At 38.0% G+C, this 27418-nt stretch overlaps 1 protein-coding gene across 7 annotated transcripts in view; it reads right to left on the bottom strand.

Annotated features, from left to right (window-relative positions):
- Positions 1-27418, bottom strand: part of NFIB (nuclear factor I/B) — a 228322-nt gene that overhangs the window by 60230 nt on the left and 140674 nt on the right. For all 7 annotated transcript variants that reach the window (XM_005869611.2, XM_005869605.2, XM_005869609.2 and 4 more), the window contains exons 4-6: positions 12436-12504; positions 7054-7174; positions 4023-4141 (exon numbers count right to left, since the gene is read on the bottom strand). In XM_005869611.2, the coding sequence (XP_005869673.1) occupies positions 4023-4141; positions 7054-7174; positions 12436-12504 (309 nt within the window). The remainder of the gene's footprint in view (positions 1-4022; positions 4142-7053; positions 7175-12435; positions 12505-27418) is intronic.

Raw genomic sequence — 27418 nt, 5'->3', positions numbered from 1 at the left:
CCAGTTTTCTTTTTTCTCTTTTCTTCCCTTCTCTATGCATAAAAGAACATAAAATAAAAATATAAATATTACATAATGTAGATGCTGACAAATTTAATTTCCATTGCTATTCACCAGGAAAAATTTTAGCAAATTATATAGATTCTTACCCAAGGTTTAACACTATTATATAGTGGTTAGTTTTAAAATATTTGTGTCTATGTTCTGAAAAATTAAAAATTATAATTCTTTCATATACAGAAAATTATAACTTTTGTGTTTTGAAAAGAAAAAGAATAGACTTAATTATGTTTGTGATATACTAAAATGAAAATATTATTTTCATTAAATTATTAAAAATTACATGAACAGTTAACATGGCATGAATCTAGATTTCATATGAAAATTTTGCCTAACTTCTCTTAGAAATGGTCATATCACATCCTTTATTTTTGCCTACTTGGAGTAAACCTCAATGGTTTAGGTTAGGGTTTCATATTATAAGTAGAATGTCACAAATAGTTCATAATTTTATTTTTAATTCTCATATTTCAAAAATCAGTTTTGCTAAGGGTTATGGCAAGAAAAGATTTTAATGCAAAGTTAACACAGCAGAATAAAGCATACCCAGGAAATAATTAATAGCAAAATTTAAATATTTCTGCCAATTACAAACACAAGCACATTTTACTCAACTAATAAGTAGTCACTGAGTATCAATTAGAGCAGGGCTTTGTGGGAGAAACAAGTATTAGACATGCACTAAAGCCATTACAAATATTGAGTGGTACTCAATATGCCCTTTAGAAAATTCCGTTCATGGCAGACAAGTGTTTCTAAAGAACATTTGAAGACGGACAAGAACAACCATGGGGCATTTTACTTTGAAAATGTAAAAAAAAAGCAATTTTCTAAGAACAAAAGGACTGCATTTGGCTTAGCAAATTTATAAAGATAGTACTGTACTGCCCTCATTTTTTCATTGTGGTTGAAGTCTTCTTTCCACAATGGCTTATTGTGTACATTACAAAGTCTTCAGGCTCTTCAGAATGAAAGTGACAGAGGTTTATTTTTTAAGCCCACTTGAGAATGGATCATTCTTCCTTACTCTTAATATAATATGCCTTCACAGACTTCTCCAATAATTCTAGTCATCTTGACAAAATAAAATCACCAAGACAATACGATGGTTTTACAAAGAGAAAGAGAATGACAGTTTCCCTTCTACTTTTCAAGAACGTTTTATAATATGATTTGAGATTGGCTTGATTTAAAAGGCAGAAAGGGGAATCCATTCTTACAAATGACACTCTCTATAATAAAGAACACTACACTCATGAACAACATATCCACTCCCACACATTCACAATGTTATCACCATTAGAATCTTTTCCAGAATAATTTTCTGATGGGGAAAATATGGCTTTGTTTAGAATACACTGACAGTGTCAGTAAAACAGGCAATAAAATATAAAGGGCTGCGGGTTTTGTTTACACCCTCATTTCTGCAAGTCTGATGAAAGTCCCTGTTTTTTTCTTGCCTTCACTAACAGGACTGGTTCTCTGCCCATCAATGTTGCATGTGTCCAACAGTGACTGTGCCCTTACTATGCACCAAGTGTTGTGCATGGTTACCAGGTGCTGGTTACAGCAGTATCCAAAATAGATAAAGTCCCTGACCTCATAACGCAGGCAGACTGAGACAATTAATTCCATAAAGAAATATGTAATAACATATTACGAGTACAAGGAACCATACTGAATGTCAAGAGAGAAAAACAGTAAGACCTGACTGAAATGCCACCATGTAGGCTGCACCTGAATGAGGACAAAAAATAACAACTTTCCATGAAGAATTAGAAGACGAGTTTCCAGAGACATGGCTTATAGGAAGGTCTTGGGTTTTATATTCCCAAATCTAAACAAAGCAGGGGGCTCAAGTGTAAGAAGAAGCAGATGGCACCCTCTGAGGCTGGAGGGGTGTCAAAGGAAAGACAGACAAGAAATAGGGCCTTTTGGACATATGAGGGAATTCTGATTTTCTTTTAAGAGGAATGGAAAGTGACTAAAGGATCTGAAACAGCGAAGTGATGTGATGTCATTATGAGTTTTTTAATTTGTTGATTGATTTTTAGAGAAAGAGGAAGGGAGGGAGAGAAGGAGAGAGAGAGAGAGAGAGAGAGAGAGAGAGAGAGAGAGAGAAATTTGTTGTTCCACTTATTTGTGGATTCATTGGTTGATTCTTGTATGTGCCCTGATATTGACACTCTAACCAACTGAACTACCCAGCCAGGGCTAGCATCATTTTGTTCTATACAGATGATTTGGTCTACAGCCTAAAGAACAGATTGGGAAAAGTGTCCTTAGAGCCAAACTCTCCAGCTGGTTTTCAAGAATGTCCTTAGAATGACCTCTGTCATCTGCCATTACTTCCTTCCACGTGCACAGTGCCCAGCCGCAGGGCGCACATGGCCATTCTAACTCCCCACAGCGCTAGCCTATGTCCATGCCAGCCCCTACTTCACCCGTTAAAAATCTCAGCCTGTTAAAGGAGACCCAACCCCTCCATAAAAATGTTTCACTATTCTTAAAACTGGCATTCAGTATAAAAATCTGGGGCAGCAAAAATGTAGTCCTGAATGAAGAACTGACTTTGGCTTTTACTGCTAAGTTGTTTGCGCCCTGAGATTGTTGGACATACAGCTTCCCAACCCTCAGATACACATACCCACGTCACAGGCTTAAAACTACTGATAAAGAGTGCTTTTACATTTTTAATAAAATGCAAAACTTGATTTAAAAGACAATTTTCATTATATAAGTCATACTTGCATCCATGCACACATACCAACACAAAGTGCAGTTAGCTAATTTTTCTATTTCCAGGCTTAATAATCTCCCTCTAATTAAGGCAAACAGGCATGGGTTTGTTTGACGAAATAATTCAATAGACCAGCAAATTTTCAACCTTTTCATCTCGTAGCACACATAAACTAAAATTGTGTGGCACACCAGGAGCTATTTTTTGCTGATCTGACCAAAAATCAGGTATAATTTTGATTCATTCACACTGGGTGGCTATTGTTGTTTTGGGTATTGATATTTTTTTATTTGATAGTCTAAAAGAAAAGAGGTCAGTGTCCTGACTAAAGAGTCAGGTATTGCACGTTTTAAAAATTCTCGCAGCACAACAAGTTGAAAATTGCTGCAATAGACTTTAAGAATAAAATGGAGCAAAGTCTGAATTCAGAGAGCCAAATAATACCTATTTCTTAAAGTTATATTTTCCCCCAAAGCTGCCTTAAAATTGAGTCATAGTTTTATCTAGAAAGTATAACTAGGTTGACTCAGATACAAAGTTTCTTACGTTCCACGTTTACTTATTTTTTAGGCTGTAACCACTTTCAAAAGGAATCATGTCCTTTCAATGGGTACTTTCAGTAACTGGCACCTGCCAACTGATTAAGGGTTGGTTCCTCCCTAAAGTACCCCATAAAGAGAGGCAAACGGATCTAATGGAACCAAAACTCGTGTTTCTGCTGCAATCCAACCATCTTAGGTAGACAATGATTAGTTCCATACATAATCGGGGGCTCTAAAAAGATCATTCTGTCTGAAAAATAAACTCAATAAACACGAAAAACATGGGACTTTTTCAAAGTTAACTTTGACAACATCTGACAAGCACATTAGCTTAAAACTAATTTTACTGCAGCCATTTCATGAAAAAAAATCCATATTGGTTCCACTATGCTATTTTGACTAAATGAAACATGAAATGAGCTACAATGTCCCTAGGCCAGGGGTGGGCAAACTTTTTGACTCCAGGGCCACAATGGGTTCTTAAACTGGACCGGAGGGCCAGAACAAAAGCATGGATGGAGTGTTTGTGTGAACTAATATAAATTCAAAGTAAACATCATTACATAAAAGGGTACGGTCTTTTTTTTTTTTTTAGTTTTATTCATTTCAAATGGGCCGGATCCGGCCCTCGGGCCGTAGTTTGCCCACGGCTGCCCTAGAGGCATCTGCTTGTTACTCACCTTGATCTCTTTCATGCCATGTTCGACTTCCAGCAGCTGGTGAATTCGGAGAGGGATAAAAGTCTCCTGTAGGACTGGGTTCCATATTTTCATCTATGGATATGGTTTTGGGTCTTTTGCTGTTAAAATACAACAATAGTTATGTTAATGGGCTTCCTAGGAAGATGTGCAGCATTTGAAAGCATATAATTTGAGAAGATTCTTCCGGTGGAAATTTCCATGAACACAATAGTATCTCAGAATCATTTTGAAATAATGGTGAGTATTCAAGACACAAACAGGGGTAACACTGTTTCCAGGTGTACATATCATTTATAGTACTATATTATACCTGTACCTGCCTAACACATATGATGTTTATTATATTTACCTTTGAAATGTATTTCCAAAGGAATTTTAGGAGTAAAAAATGAATTCTTACATGAGATACGTGTACTAATTTCAAAATTGTTATTAAGATTGTCCCTGACTCTTATACTACATATATTAATAATGTTCATTTGCATAGCACTTGATATTAACAATGTAATCTTTTCATATTAATTCAAAGATAAGGTAATGGTGTAGAGCAGAACATGAAGTTTGGAGTGGGAAGAACTAGCTCAGTGTCAAATGTAGGCCAATTACTACTTCTTAATAGTAAGCTTGTTAACTTTTCTAAACTTAGTTTAATCATCTATAAAATGGAAATAATAAAAACCTAGTTCAAAGGGGAGTGGTTGAGAGGATAAAATGAGTTATTAAATGTAAAGCTCTTAGTTGAGTGGAGAGCACTTAGAAGATGCTTATGAAGTAGTAATTATTATTGGTAACCCTATAATTAATAATGCTTAAAATTTTTATAGTACTTTAACAATTATAAACTATTTCATATATTCTTCTCTATCTTTTCTGAAAAAATTAGGTTATTGATCCTTTATTCTTGAGATCACCCATGAAAAGCAGGCCATTGACAAATTCAAGCCACACAGTATACTTTTAAAATGATGTATTTTAATCAAGAAAACATGGCTCATCTCAATTATTAAGAAAAGTATTTAGAACAGAGGTTAAAAAGCTATTTTATGGCGTATGCCATATAGCTTGATATACTGCTTTCATATATCCCCACCAATACCCTATTAAACAGTTAATTGACTATAAGAATGGATATTTTTCCTGAAATTACAGAAGTCCTTATTCACATCTATCCAGGCAAAAACTAAAAAAAAAAAAACCCACAAAAAAAACCCCACATACCTCCTGAATTCACCTAATGAAGTGACAAACAAAATGTCCTATGATTTCAGAGCTGGCCTGGGCCTCTGGAGTCCTACACAGAAACCAAACCTCCCTTTTCTTTCACGTGGGGAGACAAATATGGAGAAATTCAGGGAGTTGCCCAGTGCATATTAATGATGGAAACAGTCTGACACAAAGTAAGCTGTGCTCTAGCTACTGTACCGTTTCCAAAACCTGGAGGCACGTGTATGTCTGGGCATATTCATAGATACGCCTGTGATTAATATTTGACTCACAGCTCACGCAGTATTAATACAATGCAGAAGGCGGTAATTTCTATCCATACTAACCCACTCTGAGAGTAAGTAATAGCTCTTTAGTTTCTTTTTTATGGTATCAAAAGTTAGAAGATATATTTTTTAAACCCTCCTATAATTTAATTATCCCATCTCTGAATCAGCAGTAAATACCGAAAACTTGAAATGAGGGAGAAAAGATTTTCATAAGAAAATGGAAACTCTATGTTGACAACATACTGATTCATCAGACAAAACAAGAAATTACTATTCACTTTTTAAATTTAGAAAAATTAAATCATTTTAAGATCTCACAGACTATTTTAGTGATAATAAACCTAATTATCTTGCTATGCAATATAACTATATAAAAATACAGTTCGACCATAAAATTAAACTTAGATACTAAACATAAAAATGTGCATAGTCCCATAATTAATTGAAATACCATTAACTTTCATTATAAAAATAGCATAGAAAAATAATTAGCCTGACTTTTTTATTTCTAAAAAGTTAATTTTATAAAGTGTATGTTTTGCTCTGGAATCCATGTATGCAATTATATTTGATCATGGGTATACTTAATTCTCTGGAAATGAAACGGGTCTTCATATATTGAAGATTTAACTCAAAAAGAAAACCAACAAAGCTGTACTATTTATTCACCTTTAATTCTCATTACCTCAATCCTCTTCTACCATTCTGCAATAGTGGAACATATAATGAAATCCTATGTGCAATGACTTTCTAAGCGATTTATCCCTCATTTAAATAGAAAACCTCTTTTTAAACGCCTGTGAGACTGAAAGTTAGAATAAGAAGGTCAAGAGAGAAAAATGAGAATATCAACAGAGAACTAAAAAGTAAAGTAATCTAGCTGTAGTTCTTCTACAAAGAAGGCTGGTTAAGCCAAATCTCAGAGCGTGTAATATTTTCATTGGTAACTGAGAGTTCACTCAATTATTAAGGAATATTGACTAATTGAAGACCTTGGTAAACTTTGGCCTAGAATAAGGCCTTTTGCTTTTAAGTGTAAGTAAATGACACATTTTATTATGTTTCATTGTCCCCATCTGGGTTTTGGTATTAGGGTAAAAGTTACCAGGATGGGTCAATCATAAACCAGGGTTCACTGCCAAGGGAACATCATTTTTAAAGCTGTCAAAAGGTTTAGCTAACTTGTAGAATTATAATATTTCACAGAACAGCACAAAACTCACAATATTCCACAGACAGGATAAAAATCATAAAACATTTTCATAACTCCCTGGTCACTCCCCCCAAAAAAATTTTTTTAAAAAAATGCTCTGAATAATAATTACATTTAATTTTGAAATGCCAAAATAAATTTCACCAGGAAAGATGGAAAAAATCTGCGTGAAATCAGCAAAAACTCTTTCACTCTTTGCCTTTTTCCCCCTATTCTGTACCTTCCTGCCTCTCCAGCTGCATACCTCCCTACCTACCGACTTGCACACATACTTGAAAACAAGAGCAGCTTCTCTCTCAGTTACCTGCTTGGTGGAGAAGACAGCGACCGCTGAAGATTGACCCCCGAGTTCATGTCATGATAGTATGGTTGGCTTGGGATTTCTCCAATTGGAAAGTTGACTCCAGTTCCCTGGGTTATGGGTGCTGAGGAATAAAACAAATGAAACATTGGGAATGACATTTACACTTGTCATCTTTATTCAAATGTAATAATCTAATATTTTCCAAGCCTCTGGGCAAGGAGGAGAACTCTCTTTACTTTCAAGACTCTAATATCAACCATATGCTGTGCCAGAATTTGAAAACTTCCTCCTGATACCAAAGTTCAAGTCTGCAAACTCGAGGCATTCAAGCTGTAACTATTGGTTACCTCTCCCCCAACTTCAACTCTCCAACCTTTCTTACTAACTCATTTGTATTTGCTCTATTTCTATCTGTCACCCCACTGGTCTATGGTGCATTGGAGCAATGTGCTTTGTATGAAGCTGACTCCCCAAAGTCAAATCATCGTTAAATAAATATAGAACAATTTCATACATAAATACCAAATATTATTCTATAGTCAATATAGAATCAATAACTTTAACATAAGAATGGATTAGAAATCATGATGTTGATGATTATTTGATATAAATAATTCCTGTATTATGGCAAGTAGATTAGAAAAATTTTAAAATATAAAAGAAAGCCAAGATTTTTTTCCCCAAAAATAGATATTCAGGTTTCACAGGAATGGTTAGTGTAGCTTTTCTCAATAATTATGTTTTGTCTTCTAAAAAAGTGTTTATGCTACAATTTTATAAATTATGTAAAATATGTACATGGGGTTTCATATTTTAAGGTATTATTTTGTAAAGATATCTTTTTTATTTTGCTGCTATATCATGAACTGAGATTTTTGTATATTTGTGTTGAGTTTTGCACATTTGTTTAAATTAAAACATTTGTTTCTAGACATTTTGAATAAATCCGTGAGGTTGTTGTGCTAGAATGAGTACAGTCTTGGGAGCCAGAGAGCCTTTTAGTTTGAACTTACTCTACCAGTTATAAGATCTGTACCTCAGTTTCTTGCACTGTAAAATGAGAAGAAGAATAACCTACTACCTATGATTATTTTGAGGATGAAAGAGGTCAAAAGTGATAAAAGCCCACCATTATGCCTGGTACATAATAGGTGATCAATAAATATGAGTTTCCTTCTTTCCTTTCTCCCCCAGTTTCCTCCCTTGCAGGCTTAAGTGGTCAGCAAAGATAAAACAGTTCAAAAACATGCTAAGAGAAGATGAAGAGGTATAAATGAACCTACTTGCTGAAAATTTGTTCATTCAACAAGTTATTGATTGTGTCCATTACTGGCAGGTGCTGCAAGGGATACAAAATAGTCTAAGGTAGTCCTGGTCCTTGAAACATTGGACAACAAGGTGGGCAAACAAAATACTCATGAAAACATAAATACCAACATAATGCAGACAACAATGAAACTGTCCAAATGAATGACATGATCAATAAAATGCTGCAGGATTTCAAGGGAAGAATAATCTAATACAAGCTTGAATGGTCCAAGAAATCTGTGGAAAAGCCATAGATGGCACCGGACCTAGGGAGAATGAATAAGGTATTGGGGGGGGGGGGGGGGGGGTCATTTTAAATAGGGTTTTCATAGAGATCAAAGTCGTGGGCAAAGATAATACACAAGGTGGAGACCAGACAGGTTGGTGTCAAAGGACAGAACTTAAGCATGGTTTCTATTTCTTCACCTGCTCTTATTGGACCTTCATAGGCCCTAATGACAGAAAGTGTGCCCTGTGCCGGGGCAACAATATTCGAGAGCCCCTGAGACTCACTCTAAGAACACAAAGTTCGCTTCCTGCCTCTCCTAACTGCTTCAAGTTTAATATAAAATTTCGAATGAACCACAGATTTTCAAGGAATTTTTCTTACTCAGAATTTTTATAAACAATTGAAATGTGTTCACCATCAGTTGAATTGTGTTCCGATATCACATAGGCCAAGATTAACTTAAAATGTTTTTATGAAAGTATGAACATGAGGCAATGCCGTTAGCGCAGAGAAGCACCATGGACTATACAATGACGAGCTTTCTTTTCCTACTAAAAATTAAATAAATCACTACATACGAGATTAGTTTCAGCTCCAAAGTTCTCGAGCTTCTGCTTTCTGTTAGATTGGTCATGTTATATGTAACTCACGTGAGCCTCCTTTGACACAGAACATTTTTGTATTCAATGTGTAACTGTGCCTAATGGCTTAAATCCTTTGGAAAGCTAAAATGCAGCTGCTTGCTGTGGCTTGAGGTACACCGGAGGTTAAAAAAATGCAAGGTAAGAAATCCCACAGTAACCACATGCTCTAAAGTTTATTATTAGAACCTTGTTCTATGTGACATTGGGAAGCAGGGCATGTGATAGGAGGAGGCATTTGTGTGGCTCCGTGAAAGCAAGCAATCTGTCCAGTCCCTGGAACAGGAATGGATACAACTCCAATAACTGAGTTGCTAACAGGAAACTTACAGGTTATATCTTATACAAACTCTGTGTAATTTGGTAAGCTCATGCAATATTTAGGCAAAGCTCTGCAATTTCTTTGTAATACATATGGCTTGATGGTCAGTACAGATTGCTTGACCATAAACATACGAGGTGTCATTTACAGTGAAAGGATAATAAAAAAAAATCTTCAGAAATTATTTTCTAAATTTTTGTCCAGAAAGATTATTCCAAAGTATCAAATCAGCAATAAAAAATCATCTGTCTACAAATGTATACGTGAGTAAAAATTTAGTGTGCATTCTGACATTAAATCGGAGACTCCGCAAAGGAACGTGGATTACTAATAAACATGGCCAAATTCTAAAACAGCACACCCACAAAATGCATTTAATGACGAAGTGTATGAGAACAGCAAGTCCCAGACAGATTCCTGTCTAAAAGCCTCCGAGAGAACTTCCATCGGACACAAAGATCAGTGTCAGCACGTCTCCCGGAGAGGGGCAAAGAAGCCTGGAGCTGCAAATCATGTTTAAGAGGCTGCCAATATCCTCTCAGAAACCAAGCTCCCAAGAATCGCAGATTCCAAGGGTTAGAGGCCAGCCCTTAATCTCTCTTATTGTTCTCCTCACTCCAAAAGCTGATCTTAAATCAACTTTTAAGATGGAGATAATATCCTTCGACAGAAAGATCGCTATCCTAAAACTGAATAGCTTCATTAGCTAAAGTCAACATACACATTAGTGGGTCGTATGATCGTAAAACCCTGGAGGACAGAAACCATTAACATACCGTCAAAAAGTCGGAATTTGTGATATACAGCATGAGGGTTGGGCCGGAAGTTTATGTTTACTCAGCAAACCCTTATTTCACCCACAATAAAGTTCAATTGTGTAAATAAGATTATAATGTAGATATATCAAAATGCTTAGAAGGATCATCTCTCAAGCATCTCAGAGACAGCCATTTACTTCCAGAGAAGAAAATAAATGTTTGTTGGATAAATGAATGAATGAATATGGATAATCAATGTACTAACTGCAAATCAGTAATGTTTGTTGTAACAGATTACACAAAAACCTCTCAGAAATGACAGTATGAATTAAGAAAGAATGAGTGAAGTAGGTTAAATTTACCTCGTTTCTGAACTGTTATAGAAAAGTAATTTTTAATGTGTTTTTTTTTATGTTTCAAATTCAAATTTTTCAAAATGTCCCTCTGGGCTTTTGATGGTTCTAACACAGCTCTCCTTCGACAGCATCCAGCATAATGTCACCTGTGATGAGGAGCTAATCACATTTCCTGACTGATGACTCCAGTGCTTCTCATAAGAACGATGAAAATGTATCTTGGAACTTAGGAAATTTAAACAAGTAATTTCATAATGTCTTATAACTGTAGCAGCACAGCTTCCCTGCTAAAGAACAGTATGGAGAAAACACACACACACACACACACCTCCAAATACCCCTTCTTTACATGATGCCCGAAAGTGAAAGTAAGTCAGGCAGTTTCCTCTACAAATTAAAAAATCAACATAAAAAAAACTTTCAAATGTCAAAGACCTTCATGCCACAGTCTGGTCAGGAAAAACACACAAGGCTCATCGCCGTGGACCATGCAGTAAACCATCAGAATCCTCTTCCCTGGCAAATACGAACTCCGGAGCTACAGGATGTTACACTTTGGTCTATGCTGCCCCCAAGTACATAGACCTATGACAGAAGTCTTTGCGGTACACATTTGTCCACTGGAAAATCACGTCAGAAAGGGTAAGTTCCTTAAAGTCTTAAAGGTGCATGTACATAACTCTCTGAGAAGCATGCTATTTGTCCTGGCCGCTTTAGAAATTGGAACTCTTTAAGAAACCATGATTCAAAAGACATAGGGAATCTACTAGCTTGGAGATTCCTTCACTGAACACACCTCTAAAGCACTACCTACTCTTTATTCTCAGTAGCTCACTCCCGGTTTGTTCTTTTGGATCATCATAAATCTTACCCGTGACCTCTGAATGTGACCCAAACGAAAAACACAATTTAAACAAGAACCAGAGTGCCACTACATTATCTGTGTAGCATCGTTCCGAACTGTAAGGCTCTCCATCAAAATGTCAGGTGAAGACACACCCGTCCAAGTTACATAAAGGAGCTACCGCAGAGAAGAGAGGAAGAAGACATGAGTCACCTCCTTTAATGCAATCGGTGCGTTAAGAGCTGCATCTCAGATATATATTTGCACACACTAGTCATAAGTAAGGGAGTTGATCAAGGCAACACTCCCCGTGCTTAGTTAGCTGGCCAGGTGAAGTTACCCAAGAAACACCTCATCCGGCCGGCCAAGAATGGTGTCTCAGGTGAGGTGGGCGGTTGAAACAATTGGATATTGTTTGGAATAACAATGCTTTCTATCTATATCCAACCGCAATCTGCAAAGTTAATTTCTGCATCCCTCTACATGCTGCACGTTAGCGTGTATATCCTGTACATCTCCAAGCTCCCACCAAAATGTCAGAAAAATAAAAAAGCACTTTATCTACAGGAAACTTATGTGGGTTATTATAACAATACGTAGTACATTTAATTAATCGCACTTCCTTTGATAAAAATGACCATCTACGGTCACAGAGAGAACAGTGAATTAAGCGAATACCAGTAACAAGGCAATCAGAACAACCCCAAAATTATTTTTGTGCAACAAAAGGTTTTAATGATTTAAATGCAAATGTTTTAGAAAATCAGACAAATATATTCACTAATGATTTCATCAAAAGTCAGAGAATTTAAAGCTCATTTTCTCCTAATATATGGTTACTCTTCAAACTGTATTTAAGGTTCAAAATGTAAAATATTTTCAATCTCACTGCAAAATTAAATAATAAGAAAACTATTTACTTACTTCTGGATACCCTCACGAGCTCTGATACATTGAAGACTCCAGATTTTACAAAACTATCTTCAAGGTATCCTGAAAAGAAACACAAAGAGGAAAAAGATCAACATATGCAGGAAGCAAATAAATGATTAAACACTAGAATTTGTTCACGTGTTTTTAAACCAAAGGTTAGAACAAACAAAAAAGTGAGCTTACAAAAAAAACACATAAAGGCAAAACTTGTGAATGCAAACTGGGTCTGTTTAAACAAAAGAAAAGAAGTTTAGATGCTAAATCATCGCCTAAGATAATTTTTTAACTTTCTACATGTACAGGGCAATGGGTACGGTGCTTTTGCCATGGCCCACCCATGGAGAAGGAAGGTTTAGGGGTTCTCATGCATGCATTCAGCTTGGTAGCATCTGGTAGACGAAAGTCCATCCATTTAAAAAAAGAGAGAGAGAAAGAAAAAGGAAAACCACAACCACAATTAGCACCTTGTTGGAATTACTTCAAAGATCTCTTGCAACCACTGTTCTTTCACAAATCTTTCCCTGATTAAAGAAAAGTGAGCTGCCATTACCAGCACCCCCACCCTCGTTCCCAGGTCATGAATCACACAAAAGCATAACTTGTACATACAGCAAATACCTTGCATCAACCAATTTCCTCGCACCTTTACTATACCTCACATGATCTCCTAGCTTTCTCACCCTTGCTACTATTCCCCCGGATTCCCTTCATTTCAAGAACTAGACACTTTTTCGAGCAAACAGTGGTGATTTCAGGACTCCAAGGAATGCCACATGACCCTTTCAGGACCTCCAGGTATGGGGTCCACCAGGCCTGTGTGGCAGCTGGTCTAGCTGTATCTACAACTAGAGCTGAGGACTCCCACAAACACTGGCCCTGTCCCCAGTTCCCCGTCTATGTGAAAGAGGCGTAATGAGGTGAGGAGGAAGAGAACACTTAGGAAGAAGGAATATGGTTACTCTCTGCTGGCCCGCAGACAGATCAAAAAGAGTCTGAAAAGCCTCAGAATTCAAATACTTCCAGGAAAAAACTCTCGATTCCAAAGGTTGTCCATTTGATCTGATTTCACTTAAAGCTTTAGGGCTGTCCAAGGGAAGAGATTCACTGCCAGATGTGAGGCACTGGTAGTGTAACAACATGAAGCACTCAAGTCAAAGAGCTGGGATTCCACTCCCAACCACCATTTACCAGGGTGGAATCCTGAACATATTATGAGGCTCTTTGGGCCCCAGATCCCTCATTTATAAATTAGAGGTAATAAAATTACCCACATCATAGAATTGTTATGGATAATAAGTGAGATAAAAATAGAAAAGCCATGGTAGGCACTGATTTCATAAGTTCAGATTGGCCACTGGGGCCAATGATCACCCATACACTGCATTATACACAGACACTCAAATTATTTGTAAATCTGCATTTAGAGATTTTACCAGAACAAATGTTACCACACTCTTTTTAACCATACAGAGCATGAAAAGACAGAAAATCATTTAATTATAATATATGCTTTCCTGTTGTGAACTGAGGAGTTGCGTATGTCTGAACACTGTTTTATACCCACCCATCCACCTTCTTTAGAAAAAGGATGAAAGAATGAGGGAGAAGAAAGTATGAGATCCCAGCTGGTGATAATACTTAGGTTTCATATTAAGTCATTACTATGAAAAAATATATATAATTTTAAGAGGATAATAACAAAATGTCCCCATTTGATGTACTTCTATTTTAAGAAACTCCTACATGTTGAGCAATTAATATTTCACCAGATTGAATTCATTTCAGTGATTACTGAGCAACTAGATTAGCCAGCACCGTACAAGGTGCTAAAAGACATGAAGACCAAAAAAAAAAAAAAAAAAAAAAAAAACATTGACTCCCTTTGTGTGGTTGGGGATAAAGATATTTCTAATTTTCTGAATCACTGGAGACTATCATTGAATACAAATTTCTGTTGCTTTTGTTGTTTCTTTAAAGTATAATAAGCTGTACTTTTATATGATAGTGCACATGAAATTTTATATGGGGTAAATACGTTAATATGGACTTATATACATATTATATTAGATCTCATTTATCATGACTACAGCTCATGTACTTAAGCAACCAGACAAGCTTACTTGTCCTCACCCAGCTGTACCCTATACGTGCCTGCCTCAGGCCTTTCTCAGGCAGCTCCCTTCTGAACAGAAGGCCCACTCTGTGCACCCTCTCCTCTCATGCTTCAGTGTCCAGCTCAACCACCATCCCTCCACAGTCTGCTCCTCTACCTTCCTCTTCCAACCCCTGGGCCAGCTACAACCAATTTCTTTCTTCTCTAGCCACCCAGAACCTAGTGTGTACTTATTCTACATCACTTTGGATGTTTGCGTTTTCCAAGATAACTGTTTTCAGGTCTTGTGTTTCTTGATGGATCATTAGCTGGGTTATTTGAAGGAGTGGCTGGGTTTTTGCTCATCTCTGTAGCTCCCAAACAACTAGCTTGGCACTTCGATATACAGAAAGTACTAAATAAATGCTTACAGAACAAAATTTTAAAATGCAACTTACTGAGAGGGAATCACAAAAGAACACTTTAGTAATTTTATAACTGCAGACTTAGATGGCTCAAGATTGAAGGATGACTATATTGTTATTCCCGGAACTCATCTGCTGAAAGTTTTATTTAGGCTTGTGGGTAGAATGGGAAAGAGTAATGATTAGAGTCAGATTGTATTTCTGACTTTGTTGTGTAAAACTTTAGGCATTTAGTACCAAATAAATACCAAGGAACTAGAAGAGTTTAAAAAGTAAGAGTTCAAAAATAGTTGTTAAAAAAATCTGAGGAATACGTGAATAAGCAATGAACATTTCAGTATCTATAATAATAAAAGCATAATATGCTAATTAGACCAGACAGCCAAACAACCTTCTGGACATCCTTCCAGACAAAGACGGGGCTGTAAGGGCCGAGCCCATTGCACGAATTTCATGCATCGGGCCGCTAGTATTTATATAAATTACATCATCTTAATACATAATAACATTTCAATATATACCTATCCATCTGAAGTTCATTTCTGTATTACTCCATGAGTAGTCAGGGCTCCATTTGCTTCTCAGTCATGCCCATTAAGAGGGAGTGGGGTGTGGACCTGTTAAGAGCTTCATAAGGAAGGGAGGTGCTACCTCAAGCTAATCCCACCAGTGGGAAGACAGTAAGGCACACAGATAAATACAATGACTGTGCCATAGGCAAGGGAAGGCAATTCAGAATGTAGCAGGGTGTTCCCCACCCCCAATTGTCCAAGTTCTAAGGAATTTGAATCCACAAGAAAAACTGAACGAGTTACTTTACTAAAACTATGAAAGGCATTGAAAATACGTCAGAACTGCTTTGGCACCCACTAGACAGAAATGCAACACCATGGACCCCACTGGCTTCCACTCCTGCATGGAACATAGGGAGAATCTGAGGATGAGCAGTGATGTCTACTGACAGTGACCTTCTAAGAGTGTGTGGGAGGGAGGGTAGCCTGGGCGACGCACCTGAAGAGAGGGCTACCACCTGCCATGCATGTGTGTATGCAGCACAGCCTTTACAGAGGATAGGCAATACCCAAGATGAGGCAGAGTAAAAAAAAGAAATAGGGGATGGCCCTTGGATAACTAATAGTGCTTGCTCCCGTGACATAAGAAATAATACTTAAGGACTCTGTCAAAATAAGTGGGGAGGATCATGCAGGGATCAGGAGCCCTGGGATAACACGGAGAGTGAGACTCGGCAAAGTGCAGGTTATTGCTAGAACCCCCGGGGCTGTGAGGGCCTCCAGGAACATGGTGCTCACGTGTCCCATAGACCACTGTGAATCTAAATAGCTGATGCACGGGCCAAGAGATCTTAAAGCAATTTGGAGACATTCACGTAGTAAATTCTCTTCGTCTACCAAACGAAATATGAGCATCTCTGAGGCAGAGCAGCTGTTTAATGGTTACCGAGCACTATTACACAACAGCTTAAGCCAGGAAGCAAAGAGCAACGCGGCATTTACAGGATGCTGTATTTACACCACATGTGTGCTTTTTAAAAACTGAAATTGGGTTGGAAATGAAGACCTCCGCAAACTGAAAACCCTCAAAGGCAATATCAAATTATATGATGTTACTTCTTTGTTCATTTTTCTCTAACAAAAGCAACAATAAATCACTACTCAGAAGTTAATATAGTGTTTAACCTCCTTTACAAACAATAACAGAGGGACACAATGGCATATCTAACTGTTAATATCTCAAATTATAATCAGCACCATTTGAATGTTAAACAACATTTACATAGAAAATCCAAAGGAAGACTGATAACGCTCATTTTTATAGTCTACAGTATTCTATTCTTGAAATTAAAAATAAATAAGCCACAGTAAGCTGTTATTAAATTCATGAAAGCTGTCTTCAAGTATTTGGAGGACTGGGAATGTAGATGGTGGATTAGATTTATTCCGCATAGTTCCAGCCACTGTTTCGTGGCCCCATAAAGCAGAGTCGTCATCCAATTAGAAATGTCCCAGGAAGGAATGTGAAACTTTACAGAGAGGCAATAATAACCAACAAATGCCAAGTTACTGCGCAAAGATCTTCTAAGGTATTAATTCAGGTAATGCCAACAAGTTGATATCTTGTTCCCATTTTACAGATGACAAAACTTGTGTCTACTAAAGTAGGGGGTTTCTGGCTAGAAAGACCCTCATTAGAATTAAGAATTATCCCTGAATAGGACATTGGATAAAAGCACCTCTGATTCCACTTTTTTTTTTTTTTTACATGGCTGTTTCCTATTCGTTTTCTTGCATTGCTGTGGAGAAGGAACGGGAGACTTAGGTATCTAGTCTTTATGATTCCAACTGTTCACTTCCTTCAACAGAGTGTAAAAGATGCCTAAATCCTTTGCTTTATGGATGCACAGGGGGAGAAGATAAGAGTATTTCACACTAGCTCTTTGCCAGTCTTTATACTTTAGCTACCACAACTAACCCTGGGTGATGGTCTGGTAGCTGTGTTATAAGACATAGTTCTATCTTCCGTTTTTTCGACTTATCTGAACTGTCTATGATTAAGGATGAAATTGTGACTGTGTAATAGACATGCTAATCATTGCAAAGATAATGATTCTTGTCACAGAGACGGAGCATCAGCCTATAGCCAAGGTTAACATTCTAGTATTGATTTAGAATTAGGTGTCCTTCCATATGAAATGTAAATCCATGATAGTGATGTAAGTGATCTGGTAGAGTCAGAAATTTTCTGAATTTAACACACACTTAGTAGTACTATATTAATGTTATTTGTGTTTTCTAGTATTTTTTAACCAATCCATTAAACTGATTCATATATATGTAATTGTGTGTATGTGCATTTTTATAACATTGAGATCAAATATAAATTAATTTGTATCTTGCTTTTTACTAATTAAACATTATCTCTTCTCCTTTAGATTAAATAGAGTATCAGAAGCAGGATTTTATACCAGTCGATGACTCAGTTGGTTGGAGCATCGTCCCATACACCAAAAGACTGCTGGTTCCATTTCCAGTCAGGGCACATAACTAGGTTGCAGGTTTGATCCCTGGTCAGGGAGCTTATGGGAGGTAACTGATCGATGTTTCTCTCTCACATTGATGGTTCTCTCTCTCTCTCTCTCTCTCTCTCTCAAATCATTTTTTTAAAGCATGATTTTAATGCCTATATAATATTACATTGCATGGACATATGATACTTTACTTGACCATTCTCCTATTGTTTGGCGTTTTAGGTTATTTCCCATTTAAAAACAAACAAACAAAAAACAACAACCTTATAAACAGCACTTCAATTAACATCCTTGAACACAGATCTTTGTCAGCAATTCTCTTAGACTGGAGTTCCCAGAAGTGGACTTATGGGGTCAAAGGACATAGACTCTTTTAAAGTCTTGGTAAAAACTGTCAAGCTGCTTTTGATAAAGGTTTGTCCCAGTTCATACTCCCTCTGATGGATCATGAGCAAGTCCATGTCACCACCCTGCTGCCAGAACTACATATCACTCATATTAGTAGTGATTTGTTTTTAATTGTGGCAAGTTGGTGGAGAAAATATAGCATTGTTATAATTTTCATTTATTTAATTATAATAAAATTGAATATCTTTCAGACACATATGCATTATTTATTTGAACATACCATTCAAATATAGGTAAAATAGGAATTGTACTAGCAGGAATATTTTATTACTAATACTGATTAAATTATTTCTAGAGTTTTACACTCAATGATAATGTTGGCTATTAATTGATGTCTAATTTTTTCTCATCATTTGATATATTCACTTATTCCTACTTTTCTCAAGTTTTAAACATATTTTCTGATCAGAATGATTATCGAATATTACTAAATACTTTTTTGACCATAGTAGAGATCCCCCATTTTTTCCTTACAGCATTTATTATTGTTGTATATTACTAAATTCCCAGAATAAATTATCTTTGCTTGTCCATGGAGGAAAACTCTTTTAATTTACTGATGAATTGGTTTGCTAACAGTTTCTTCCTACTTCTCTATATGTAGTTAGGATACCTTTGTGGGAATTTTTGTATTTTATTTGTCAGCTTTTCATACCAGGATTAAATGCATATTTCATAAAATGGTTAGGATAAGAGTCATTTTTTTCTGAAAAAGAAAAAGTTCTTGGAAGTTTAGGGGGCGGATCACTGGCAAAATCATTTTCCTAGAATCTGTTTCAGAGAAGCTTCTTCGATACCTTTGAGTCTTTCATAAAATTTATTCTATTCATGTTTTTTGGTCTTAAGACAATTTTATTATATATTTTCCAAGAATATTATCAATTTGCTCCAATTTTTTAGTTTACTAGCACAATATTTTATCGTTTATAATTTGGCTATATTTATTTTTATTTTTATAGTTATATTATAATGTAATACTATAATTAATATAAGTAAATTAAATTATGTTAAACTATACTAAAAAAAAATCAGCTCTACCATTTACTCTGTAAACCTAAGGCAAATTAGGCAACTTTCCTACACCTCACATTTCTCTTCTCTAAAATATAGATGATAACCATAATACCTATAAGTCAATACGAAAACTGTATAATAATAATAAAAATAGTATTTAAAGAGAGGGAAACGGAAGGTAGAACTTCCAAATTAACAGAAAGAATAAAACACAATGAATAGGAACTTAATCAAGACAGCAAAAATAAGAACATAAGATGTAAAAATAAATAATAAATATAAAGGAAAATAGAAAGTATAAAATCAAGTATATCAATCATTACCATAAGTGTAAGTGGACTGACGAATCCCATAAAGAGCATTAGATCAACTCAAGCAAATAAAATCCAGCTATTTTCAAGGACCAATAGACAAAAACATAACAAGAATAAAGTGCTGAAAACAAACTGGTAGGCAAAGAGAAATCAGGCAAATTCAAACAAAAACAGTGTTAATTCGCAAAGGTTAGGGTGGAATTTAAGATGAATTACAATAAGCAGGAGAGAAAACATTACGAATGAATAAATGGCGCAATTAATGAAGAAAAGAAATCACCAACCCTACATGCATGTGGAAAAGTGCATAAAACAAAACGTATTCAAATACAAGAAAGTTGAAAAAACACAAATACAAAGAGAGAATTTTGAATGCATCTCTTTTACAACTGAACATGACTATTAGATAAAGACCAACTTCATATCATTCAAAATACATATTTTGTTTTATTTCCATGGAAACTTTATAAAAATAAAATAATCATATTGGCACATTATGGAGATCACCACAGACTTATGAATACTTATAATGAATACATCACAGGGATATCACCCAAGCAAAATGCTAGCTATAGAGATTAGAGACAATTATTTAAAAATCTAGGTGCTCCAGTTAAAGGGACAGAAAGCAATTTTTTTTAAGTAGTAATGCAATAAGAATCTTACATCACGTCACTTGTCATATTTAAAAATCTAGGTGCTCCAGTTAAAGGGACAGAATGCAATTTTTTTTAAAGTAGTAATGCAATAAGATTCAGTGCCAACTATTTTCTTTTTTTCCCCAAGATGAAACTATTTTTCTTTCAATTTGAATTTCAGTTGACATTCAACATAGTTGTATTAGTTTCATGTGTACAGCAGTGATTAGAATTTATATACCTTACAAAGTGATGACCCCAATAATTCTAGTATCCACCTGGCACCATACATAGTTATTAACTATTATTGACTTGGCTCTATTTTACATCCCCATGACTAACTTGTATCAATGTATACTTCTTAAGCCCATTACCCTTTTCAGCACCAACTGTCTTATTTTTTTAAAATATATATTTTATTGATTTCAGAGAGGAAGAGAGAGGGACAGAGATAGAAACATCAATGATGAGAGAGAATCATTGATTGACTGCCTCCTGCATGCCACCCACTGGGGATCACGCCTGCAACTCAGACATGTATCCTGACCGGCAATCTAACCTCCTGGTTCATAGGTCAATGCTCAACCACTGAACCACACCAGCCGGGCGCCAACTATCTTCTTTTTAAAATATTTTGTCTTTCTCATTTAAGAGTAACCCCATCAGTGGCCTTTCTTCATCCACCTGTCTTTCTACATGCTCTCTCAAAACCCATAGATACACGCTTCTTCACCTGCTGACGCTATGTAAGGTAATGTAATCACATGGGTTATTCTGGACATCAACTGTAACATATCAAGTATAAAAGGGCCCAATGCTTCAGATCCTGATGGAGATTGTCATTTTATAATCTTCGCTTATTGCTTAGAAAGTAGCTCAACTCAGAAAATGAATATAAATCAAAATACCAAATTTTGCAACTAAAATTCCAATTCATTTTTTCTTTTATTTCTTACATCACCATTTATCCCCTCTATGCCCTCTTCCACCTCCACCCACGCACCCTTCCCACCCACCATCATCACACTGTTGTCCATGACCATGAGTTCTCTCTCTTTTTTTTCTTTTTTGCTCAATCTCTCCACCAACCCCCAAACCTCCACTTCCCTAACCAGAGCTGCCTGCCTGCTCTCTATCTATGAGTCTGTCTCTATTTTGCTTGGTAGTTCAGTTTGTTGATTAAATTCCACATATGAGTGAAATCATATGGTACTTGCCTTTCTCTGACTGGCTTATTTCACTTAGCGTAATGCTCTCCAGGTCCATCCATGTCCACTTCATTTTTAAAAAGCGCCACAATATAAACAATGGAGACAGAATCTTACATCACGTCCCTTGTCTTCCGAACCCACCCGTGGCCTCTGCACCTCACCAGAGTAAAGCACCTCACCAAGACAAAGGGCGCTCACAGAAACACATAGGCACACTCACACCCTCTCCATGTGACCTCTAGGTACCAGCCTCTGCCTAGATCCCCGGAGGTCTCTAACCCCCAGGTTAAAAACTCCAAATCTCTATCCTAGCCTGGAGTTCCAGACCATTTTTTCCAGATGGCTCATAGGCACTGAAAGAACAAAAACCTACAGCTTAATTGAGATATAACCTAAATACCCTTTCCAAGTGTCCACTTCAGGTTTTAGTATATTCAGAACGCTGTACAACCATCACTAATATGGATCCCTGAACATTTTCATCACCTTCAAAAGAAGCCCTGTGCCCGTGAACAGTCACGTGCCCACTTCCGCCCCCCCCATTATTTTTTTTCCCTGGCCCCCGGCAACCACTAATCTACTCTTTATGTTTACAGTTTTTCCTGGTCCAGACATTTCATGTAAATGGAAACATATAATATATGAAAGAATACATCATGTCTGTTTGTCTCATGTCATTAGCAAGTGCACAAATCTGAAAGTCGAGTGGTTTTCTTACTCCTGAATGCCATGGGGACATGGATATGCTCAAGGTATGGGGGTGGGCACCAAGACTTAGAAATATCTCAGCGAAAACAGGAGTCTGCCCTAGTTGTGTTTTATAAAATGAAATGAAAGCGTGCAAGGTCCCTGACGAGCAGAATACAAGTCAAAAGACCCAAAAGGGTTTGTAACAACTTTGAAAACCAAAACCTGATTTTTTTTCTTAAATTCTTCTTCCATCAATGACATTATTATACAAAAGCCAACAAGAGTCAAATTACCCCACAAAGGTAATTGCTTTCAATTACTTGATATCTTGATACTCTTATAATTACAGAAAAAGAAAGAAGAAATGAGACTTGAGTAGAGTTGCCTAATAACTTTAAATCACATTCAATAATCTTATGAGATAGAAACATTAAAACTCAGGTAGTTAGAAATCTAGGTAAATATCTAGATAGATGATGATGATGATGAAGATGATGATGATGATAGATAGATAGATAGATAGATAGATAATAGATAGATAGATTTTTTAAAGATAGATAGATGATAGATAGATAGATAAATAGATAGTTTTTTAATGTATTTTATTCCACTTGCAAAATATTGCTATAGAAATGACCACTCCTTCCCAGCATGCAAGTGAGGGTCCCCTGGGTGCCTTTTCACAGGACAACACACCCAGCAAGCTTAGCGTCTGCAAAGTTCAGTGATTTTAACGAGCCTGGAGCAGTCCACTCTTATCTGTGATACAGAACAATCCCAGCTTTCCAGCTGTGAGGAGGAAAACGCTTTGCATTATTAAATTGCAGCCATATGCTGCAAACGCAGGCCTTGCGAAGAGGGAGAGGGAAAAGAATTTAAATTGAGAGGAAACTTCAGATGCAGGCGGTCACTGTAAAAAGAACCCGAGGTGCTTGAGTGAAAGAGCAACGACAAAAACTCGGTGGAGCAGTGGATACAGTCACGGCCGTGACCCAGGGGTGGTTATGACTGAGGCCTCTTTGCACAGGGGGCCTCTAACCTTCCCCGGGAGGAATGTGGACATTCCACAAAGAAAGAAAAATCCGTTAGAGCGGCGTCTTTTAAAATGTAACAAATTGCAAACTATTGAAGTGCAAGGCCTCTTGAAAGTTTTCTGGAACGAGGTGCGGTATAAATTAGGTGCCTCCATCAATGTATTAAAATTTCACCTGAACTCTCTGTTACCTATGACATCATTTCAGAGACCACAAGACCCTGCCATACAGTTATAAATGTAGGAAAACAAAAGCTGCCAAAAACGGACTATAGCCCGAGAGCTAGCCCTTTGTCTCTCAGCTTCGTGAAAGGGGAGCACTGACCGTGTTTAAATTACACTTGTGACTGTGTGACGAGTGGGTCCCTGAGCTACATAAACACAAGGCACATGCACCGGAGAAAGTGGGAGCAGAGAACAAGATGGGGCTACTGAGCTCTAGCAAGGACAACCACTCGGTGCAGTGCAAGCCTCGCCCTCATCAGGGCCCTGACGCCACAGCCTCGAAATCTCTCAGCTGATCTCCCTCCCCGAGCTCATCCCCGCTGAGGCAAAGGTCACTCGCGATTCGCCTCCATCATCTCCTCACCCTCCACCCACTGCCCCTTGTCCCAGAAGCTGGAGCTGTCACAACTGCCCCCAGGGCCTCAACAAGGCACCTCTGTGTCAGGAGACCCAGACTCTGGTCCTGCTGAAAAATCTCAACAGAAAGACTCTCATTTCTTTCTCTCTCGTGGCAGTGCATACCCATTAACACCCGGGCTGCTCACAGCCAAGGCCAAACTCTTCTCACTCTATCGCAAGGCAATGCACCTGGGTGGGTAGGGGGCAAGGAGAAAATAACAATGATGTAGTGGGATTACTTCTGACTTAAGGTTTGGAGCCATGCAAAAAATGAGTTTTCACCTACAGTTGCCAATAACTAATTGAGACCTTGGGCAAATCACTTAACCTCTTTGCTCTGTTTTCGTAAGTAAAGTGGAGACGTTGGGCTAGCAACGTCTGAGTACTGACATCCTGTTTTCGTGAGTAATGTTTCTGAGAGTGTAAAGCAAAAAAAAAGATATTGGATTATAGTAGTAAACTACTCCTTTAAAAAATTCAGCTGTCGACTTAGGGGGAGAGATGTGTAAGCAGAGGTTTACGATACAAAACACCAATCATAACGGAGACAGAGCTGTCCAACCCTGCTTAGGGTGATCTGATAAGATGGAATGTAATAGTTTGGAGAGCAAGGATGAACAAGGTTTGAAGGGTGGATATGGCAGTCCTGGCAAAGGAGACAGCATATCACTTGGAAGAAAGGAAAAGGAAGAAAACCGGGTATACTTGGTGTCTGAGCAGCATTTCAAGACATGACAAAGTATCTATATATATAAAACCCTGGTAGGCAAATAGACCGAACTGCAGAACAACCGAACAACCAAACAACCAGTCGCTATGACATGCGCTGACAGCAGAGTGCACGTACAGAACATGGTGGGTGTCGACAGCAGGCAGCAGAGTGTGGAACATGGCAGGCATCGGCCGTGGTGGGATGGTGGAGCAGTTGAGCGGGGGCACCAGACCAAGGCGAGGCACCGGTTGCTGTCATCGGGGAGAGCCTCTGGTGGTTACTGAAAACTCTTTGCTCCCGTGTGCCGCAATCCTGCCGGGCACCTGCACCTGCTGCTGGCGCTGGCCCTGCTTGCACCCACTGCTGGTGCCAGAGCCACCATTCAGTGCTGTCAGTGGGTGCAAGTGGTGGGTGCCAGGCCTGATCGCCCCTCGGGGCTTATCCATCTCCCCCTGCTCCTGAGGGGAGATCAGGGCTGGCAGCTGACTCTCGCACCCACTGCAGGTGACGGCCCCACTCACACCCACAGCAGGCACTGGAGCTGCCACTCACACCTGCTACCAGCGTCTGTCCTGAACACTCGGTGCCGTCAGTGGGTGAGAGCAGCGGCTGCTGGCCCTGAGGGCTTCTCCACCTCCCCCTGCTCCTGAGGGCAGCAGCCACCACTTGCACCTCCTGATGCCACCGGCCCCAATCACTCCACACTGTCAGTGGGTGCGAGCAGGGCCGGCGTCAGCGCATGGGAGTGGCGGCAGGGGAGCAGGGCTGCTGGCAGACAGGGGACCAGGGGCCGCAGCGGGAGGGGCTGGGCAAGGGCATGGAGGATGGGCAGAGACCTGCCCCTGTGCCCACCACAGCCTCGCAGCCCACAGTTCCTTTCAAGGTGCACGAATTCATGCACTGGGCCTCTAGTATGAGTATATAAGGAATGATCACCCAGAGCTTTTAAGGAAATCAGATTTGTTTTTTTCTGAAGTGTACTCATTTATAGCAACGGAGAAGTGAAAAATGAGGAAAGAATAGAAACAATCTTAAGGTCTTTGCACAATTTCAGGCAAGAAATAAAGTGTCTAGAACCCAAATAAGGGTAATGAGACTGAGAAGTGGGAGCGGATTCTAAAGACCTTTAAAGGAGATGATGAGTATGTGGAGGATGAGAAAGAGAGTTCTTTAGAAGGAACTCATGAGCTACTCTAACCAAGGGTAGCCCCCAGGGTAGATTCTGGTAGCCCCAAGATATCTTGCATAGAGAAAAACTGAAATTTGGTAGAAAAGAAAATGAGTCAAATTTTTGAAATGTTAGTGAGTTATGGCATGAGTTGCCATGGAACATATAGGGAAACATGCACAGTCAGTCACTGAGCACTTTGTCTGGACACAAAAGAGAGGTCTGTTCCAAAGGCACATATTTAAGAATCACAAGAAGTGATTGTAACTTCGTTTCAGATCTTATATTTAGGTCTTTCCTTTGGTCCATTTTGAATTAATTTTTGTCCATGGAGACAAACTATAATCTAGTTTTATTCTTTTGCACGTGGCTTTCCAACTTTCCCAGCACCATTTATTGAAGAGGCTTTCTTTTCTCCATGTGTGTTTTGGCTCCTTTGTCAAAATGTATCTGCTCATATATATGTAGTTTTATTTCTGGGTGCTCAATTCTGTTTTATTGGTCTGTGTGGATGTTTTTCTGCCAATACCATACTGTTTTGATTATCGTAGCTCTGTAGTATAATTTGAAGTCAGATAGTGTGAACCTCCAGCTTCATTCCTTTTTTCTCAGGATTGCTTTGGCTATTCAGGGTCTAAACTTATGGGCCTTGGTCACAGAGAATATTTTATGAATTTGACCCCAAAGGCAAGGGAAGTAAAGGCAAAAATAAATGAATGGGACTATATCAAACTAAAAAGCTTCTGCACTGCAAAAGAAACTGACAACAAAACAAAAAGGCAACCAACCGAATGGGAGATGGTATTTGCAAAAACATCTCCAACCAGGAGTTAATGTCCAAAATACATAAAGAACTCATACAACCCAACACAAAACAAACAATCCAATTAAAAAGTGGGCAGAGGACCTGAGCACACTTCTCCTAAGAAAACATACAAAGGACCAACGAATATATGAAAAGATGCTGGACTTCACTAGCTATTAGGGAAATGCAAATCAAAACTACACTGAGATACCACCTCACACCTGCTAGACTGGCTATCACCAACAAGACAGGTAATAACAAATGTTGGAAAAGTTAGAGAAAAAGGAACCCTCATTCACTGTTGGTGGGAATATAAACTGGTACAGCCACTATGGATAACAGTATGGCAATTCCTCAAAAAGTTAAGAATAGAGTTACCATATGGCCCAGCAATCCCTCTTCTGGGTATCTACCCCGCAAAAATTAAAAACATTTATTCACAAAGACATATGTGCCCCTATGTTCATTGCAGCATAATTCATGGTGGCCAAGACATGGAGACAACCCAAGTGTCCTTTAATAGATGACTGGATAAAAAAGATATGGTACATATACACTACTCAACCATAGGAAAAGATGAAATATTTCCATTGCAACATATGGATAAACCTTGAGAATATTATGCTAAGTGAAATAAGTCAGTCATAAAAAACTAAGAACCACCCTAACTGGTTTGGCACAATGGATAGAGCGTCGGCCTGCGGACTCAAGGGTCCCAGGTTCGATTCCGGTCAAGGGCATGTACCTTGGTTGCGGGCACATCCCCAGTAGGGAGTGTGCAGGAGGCAGCTGAT

This window comes from Myotis brandtii, unplaced genomic scaffold (assembly GCF_000412655.1).
Source record: "Myotis brandtii unplaced genomic scaffold, ASM41265v1 scaffold30, whole genome shotgun sequence".
NCBI lineage: Eukaryota > Metazoa > Chordata > Mammalia > Chiroptera > Vespertilionidae > Myotis > Myotis brandtii.
This window is presented reverse-complemented; position numbering and strand designations above follow the sequence as displayed.